This window comes from Vigna unguiculata, chromosome 11 (genome assembly GCF_004118075.2).
Source record: "Vigna unguiculata cultivar IT97K-499-35 chromosome 11, ASM411807v1, whole genome shotgun sequence".
Classification (NCBI taxonomy): Eukaryota; Viridiplantae; Streptophyta; class Magnoliopsida; order Fabales; family Fabaceae; genus Vigna; species Vigna unguiculata.
The window spans coordinates 8,718,369-8,723,559 of record NC_040289.1 but is presented as its reverse complement, the minus strand read 5'-3'; the positions used below and the strand labels follow the sequence as shown (position 1 = coordinate 8,723,559).

Sequence of the window (5,191 nt, the reverse complement as noted above, 5' to 3'; positions counted from 1 at the left end):
GAAAACAAACTTTATTTACATCAAAATTATATTTAATTTAAATATATTATTTTAATCCAAAAATTATTAATCAAGATGTAACTTTCTATATCTATATCTATATTATAGGGCTGTCAAAATGAGTTGAAATTCGCGATGCAATTCGGCTCACCACGGGTTTGGACCGGGTTGAGTTGAAAATTTTTTTACAAATTTCAATACAGGTTGATTTATGACCCGGGTCATCTAGTATTCGACTCATCCGGGTTGAACTCATAGTGAGCCGGGTTGGTGAGCCAACCCGTAGATAAAAGAATCATACAAGTATTTTTTTATTAAGTTGAACTTTACATTTGGATCATGTTAGGTTGTTTTTTGTAGCCAATACATAAATAATTTGTATTTATTTTATTTTGGTTTGTATTTGGATTGTATTAAAGTTTATTTACATTTTAATCAGAATTATAATTTAGTTTTAACTGACAAAAAATAAAAAAATTATATTTTTTTTAATTAAGTGAACTCGTGATGGGCCGGATTGGGTTCAAAATTTTTGGCTTGCTAAAAAGTAAATCGGGTTGGGTAGCTCAGTAAATGATCAATCCGTGATGGGTTGAACCGAATCAGGTCAGATTACCCTTTGACAGCTATATATATATTCTTTATACGTCAACTAACGTGACATAAACACACTTGATGAAAAAAACTATTAATCATGGCATGTCTTTTTTTATCGGAGGGAAAAACAAGGGAACAAGAAACGGTACAAGTGGTTTTAATCCTACATATGCATGTAGACAATTCATGTTTGCCAGCCATAGCGTAGTATTTGCAAAGACTAAAAGCTCTCTGTCACTGAGTTCAGTGGGGCTCTTGATGTGTCTCAAGCTAAAAACCCTTATAAAACAATGAACACCCTACTTACGAAGAACACACTACTACTCACCCTTTGTTCACACACAATCCAATGGGGGATCTCATCTTCTCCTTCAAGACCCAGGAGCATGGTCAGCAGAGGGCAAAGCACAACAAGAAGAGGTTAACCGAGGAGCAGGTTACGATCCTCGAGAAATGCTTTTCTTCCAACATGAAGCTGGAGCCGGAGCAGAAGTTCCACCTCGCAAACCAACTCGGTGTTCCTCCGAGACAAGTTGCTATCTGGTACCAGAACAAAAGGGCTCGCTGGAAGACTCAGAACCTTGAGGTGGACCACGGTGTTCTTCAGGCAAAGCTTGAGAATGTGATGGCGGAAAAGAAGCAGCTGGAGAAAGACGTGGAAAGGCTCAAAGCTGAGCTCAAGAAAGCCCAAGAGATGCTGCTAATTGGTGATGTGGTGAAAGGTGGAAAAAATAGTAATTATAACAGTGGTAACAATAATAATAATAATAAGAATAATAATGGTTCTTGCTGTGAGTTTTCAACTTCTTTTGAAGAGGGAGGGAATTCAGGTGTGGTGCTTGATGATCATGAGTGTTGGCAAAGTGGTGAGGTTATGCAGGTTGAGGAACTCTATGCTTACTTCATGGGTGCAAATTATGGGTCAGGTTTGCATGAGAAAAGGGCGTAAAATATAACAAACTTTTGGTGGTTTGTACATTTTTCTTTTTCTTATGCCCTTCGCCGGGATCCCAAAAAGTAGTAGAATTCGTTAATTTTCATTTTTGTTAAGTCAAGAAATGTTGTATAAAATCCATGTGCATGTGTCACAGTGTGGCAATGCAGATCAGAGAGTGCCTTTCCAAGAGAAAAAAAAACTGAAATAGAAAAACAATTTGATAACCGTCTCTTAGTCCTCTATGCATTGCTTTTGTTAACTTCTTAATTTTTTTTATCAGAAGAAAATATATAAATAAAAATAGTTTAGGTACTATAATTCATATAATTAAGGATATGGTAAAAAAAAAGTCGAGCTAAAGAAATTGATGGAAATAAAAAAAAATCGAGAGAAAGATAAATGAATGGATGGTGGTCTCGTATAATATCAAGAAATTGTCAAGAGGTAATTAAGGAACCGGGGATGATTGAGAAGGAGGAAAACTCAAACTTTATTAAAAGAAGAATTCACAAAACAAGATCAAAATGAGAAGTTATACGAATCGAAGGGGACGTTGTTGGGTTGAGCTCCCAATTATGCCTTAAAGTTCTAATTTAGCCAAATTTTTTTGTCTCACTATTTAACTTAAGTAGAGAGTGTCTTTTAGTAAAAAAAAGTAAAAAAAAAAAGAAAGAAGATAGAGTGTATAAATCGCAGTTCTCGGAAGAGAGAAAGATAGAGAAAATTTTTGGCATCTGCCTCAATAAAATTGCAATTCCCACTACGTTCACCATTGATCAAGCTGAAGGTTTTACAATAGATTTGCTACATAAGGTTTTTCATTTTAACCATTGGGATCGTCAATTGAACGTTTATGGTTAGAGAAGTTAGTCTTACATTGTTGTTCTATTTTTTTTTTTCTTTATTTTTTATATTTGAGAGTATATAAGTATTGGTTTATGCTTCTGATTTGACTTTTTTTATTCATATTTAATTTTAGTGAAGTTGTATTTATCGACTTATGTGGGTTTTTACTTCTCATATTAAAAAGGTTTTTCGACACTGAAAATATAATTTTGTGATTATTATTTCCCTTTTTTTTATTGTTGTTGCTCCTTGTATATTCTTTCAAGTTTTGGAGAATTAATTTTGCTGCATACTTTGGTACTTTTTTTTTTGTTATTGCTTTCCTCTAAATAGAAGTAATTGTTGCAAACATGGGCTTAGTGGACATAATTGTTGCAAACGTGGGCGGTTTTAGGCGGTTTTAGACAGTTATTTTAATCATTATGTAACTTTCTTTTCATCTTTATATTCACATAACTATTAAAAGAGATCAGAATCATAAATAGGTGATTTGTGTTTAAAATAGAGGTAACAAATTGTATTTACAACAAAAAACTTTGAGAACGCCATGAATAGGACAATGATAACTCCAGGAAAGATTGTAATGATTTGGGTCATCTCTTTAATTGATTACTTTTTATCGGTTTTTGTTTTATCCTTGGTATTTGTTTTGCTTGCATCTTTACCTTTCTACTTCATTTATTTTCTCACCAAGTTATGTTCTTCGTAGTTTTAATTTGCAATATTTATTTTTCAAATTCACACGGTTTAATTATCTTTCTCTTCAAGATTTACTTTCCAAGTTTTTAATCACCTTTTACATCATTTACGTTTTTGAAAGCAAGTTAAGATTTAAAGATTGCAATCTATCTAAGACTTTCTAAAGATCGATTTATTAGAAGCAATGCAAGAATTATTAATTAATATTCACATAAAAAGGAAACACACTGAGTTAGATATATTTATAAAGTCAATTCAACATATAAATGTTTTACAAATAAACTCTATGTTGATCGTCAAATCCTAAATTAAATGCTGTAACTTAGATTGAAATATGAGTTGTTTGGTAGTCCCATTAGAAGAATACACAAATTGAGTTTGTTTGGTTTATTAAAAAAAAGTATTCAAACAAGCATCAAACCAAATTCTTGAGAAACAATAATATATAAAGCAAATTAATTTGAAAATATTTTGAAATATCAAAATTGGTGTATAAAATTTTGAGGACTAAAATACTAAGGTAAAAAAAATGTTTTTACTAGTGCAACAAAGACTTTTTATGCCGGTTAGAAAAAAATATTTATGTCATTTCTAGAACCAACATATGTATCGTCGACATAGAAAACTTTTTATGCCAGTTATGTTACAACCGACATAGAAAGTCTCACTCTCATTCCATTCCCAAATTCTCCATCAAATTCAAATTCCACCATAGGCGACACATTTACCGCTACCTCATGCTCACTGTCATTGTCATTCACTCCCTATTTCGCTTCTTTCTCCTCTTCGTTCATATTCGTGAGGTCCTTATTCTCGTTACCCCTTTCTTTGTCTCCAATACCACTCTCATCATGCACTTCTTCGTCAAAGAGGTTCTGGAATCCATTACCAACATAGCAAACACAATAAACATATTATGATGTTGTCCTAATAAACACCAATAAACACAATAACAAATTAGGGACCTTTACGAGAACGAAAGCGACTACCAACTAGAGGAGAAGACGAGAGCTAACAACGAGAGGGAGAAGACAAGAGTCAGTGCAAGGGAGAATAACAATGTGAGGGAGGATAGTAGGGCTAGCAAAACAATGAAATGTAGTACGATGGGGAGAAGGGATAAGAAGAAAATTAAATATTTTATGTCACTTCTAGTAAAGAATCGACAAAGTATCTATCTTTAAATTTAAAATAATTTGCACATCCACTTCCTATGTCGGTTCTAAGTATAACCGACATAGAAAATCTTCTACTTTATTATGAAATTACCACCACTTTCACTTTTTATGTCAATTCTATGTATAACCAGCATAAAAAGTCTATGTCGATTTTATATATAACAGACATAGAAAGTCTTCTACTTTTTGTGAAATTGTCATTGCGTCCACTTTTTATGCTGGTTTTAATGATATCCAACATAGAAAGTGTTATAATATTTACAATTCTAACACCACATCATTTATTGTGTCAGGTAAATTATAATCGGCATAATTAGTAATTATAAAAAATTATTTTTCTACTAGCACTAGTGCAATTTTGGAATTCAAAATCGCCTTATATGCCTCAGTTCTGGCAGAAACAAAGCATATAAAAACATGGTAGCAATTTTGCGATTCTCGCGAACTTTTATGCCTCAATTATCCAAATAATTGAAGCATAACAACCTTTATGCTTTGATTTATCAAGAACTAAAGCCTAAATGGGTTTATGCTTCGATTGTTTTGAGAATCGATGCTTATAAGTTAGTTAAATTTTCAAAACTGCAACTGTTTTTTGGCTTAAATACTATTTTCGTCCAGTGCTCAATTTCGTTCCTATTTTCGTGAAAAATGTTCATTAGACCCTTTTCCGTAATAGTCCTAAAATAATTAACAGAACATTGTATACTATGGCACTATGTACATGATGTGTGTTGTATTTCATTATGTTGCCCATTTTATGGGTTTATGAGGTGTATATCCATTACAATGTTTAATTTAGCTTGAAATGAAAAATGGTGATAAAAAGTTAGATAAGTTTGCAGTGCACAAATGGCATTGGGTTTTTCTCGTTTTGTGAAGAAAGAGGTTGTGCAAACTCCTCCTCTGTAAATCGTATGCGTCCATTAGAAAG

At 32.6% G+C, this 5,191-nt stretch overlaps 1 protein-coding gene across 1 annotated transcript; it reads left to right on the top strand.

Moving 5' to 3' along the window:
• Positions 1–931: 931 nt before the first annotated feature.
• Positions 932–1,718, top strand: LOC114168183 (homeobox-leucine zipper protein ATHB-52). The gene has a single exon (XM_028052922.1). The coding sequence runs from the start codon at positions 947–949 to the stop codon at positions 1,544–1,546; it is 600 nt and encodes a 199-aa protein (XP_027908723.1). The 5' UTR covers positions 932–946; the 3' UTR covers positions 1,547–1,718.
• Positions 1,719–5,191: the final 3,473 nt, after the last annotated feature.

Bases quoted from the DNA above. Each gene is read 5' to 3' on its own strand.
- LOC114168183 (XM_028052922.1), top strand. From the start codon at position 947: ATGGGGGATCTCATCTTCTCCTTCAAGACCCAGGAGCATGGTCAGCAG.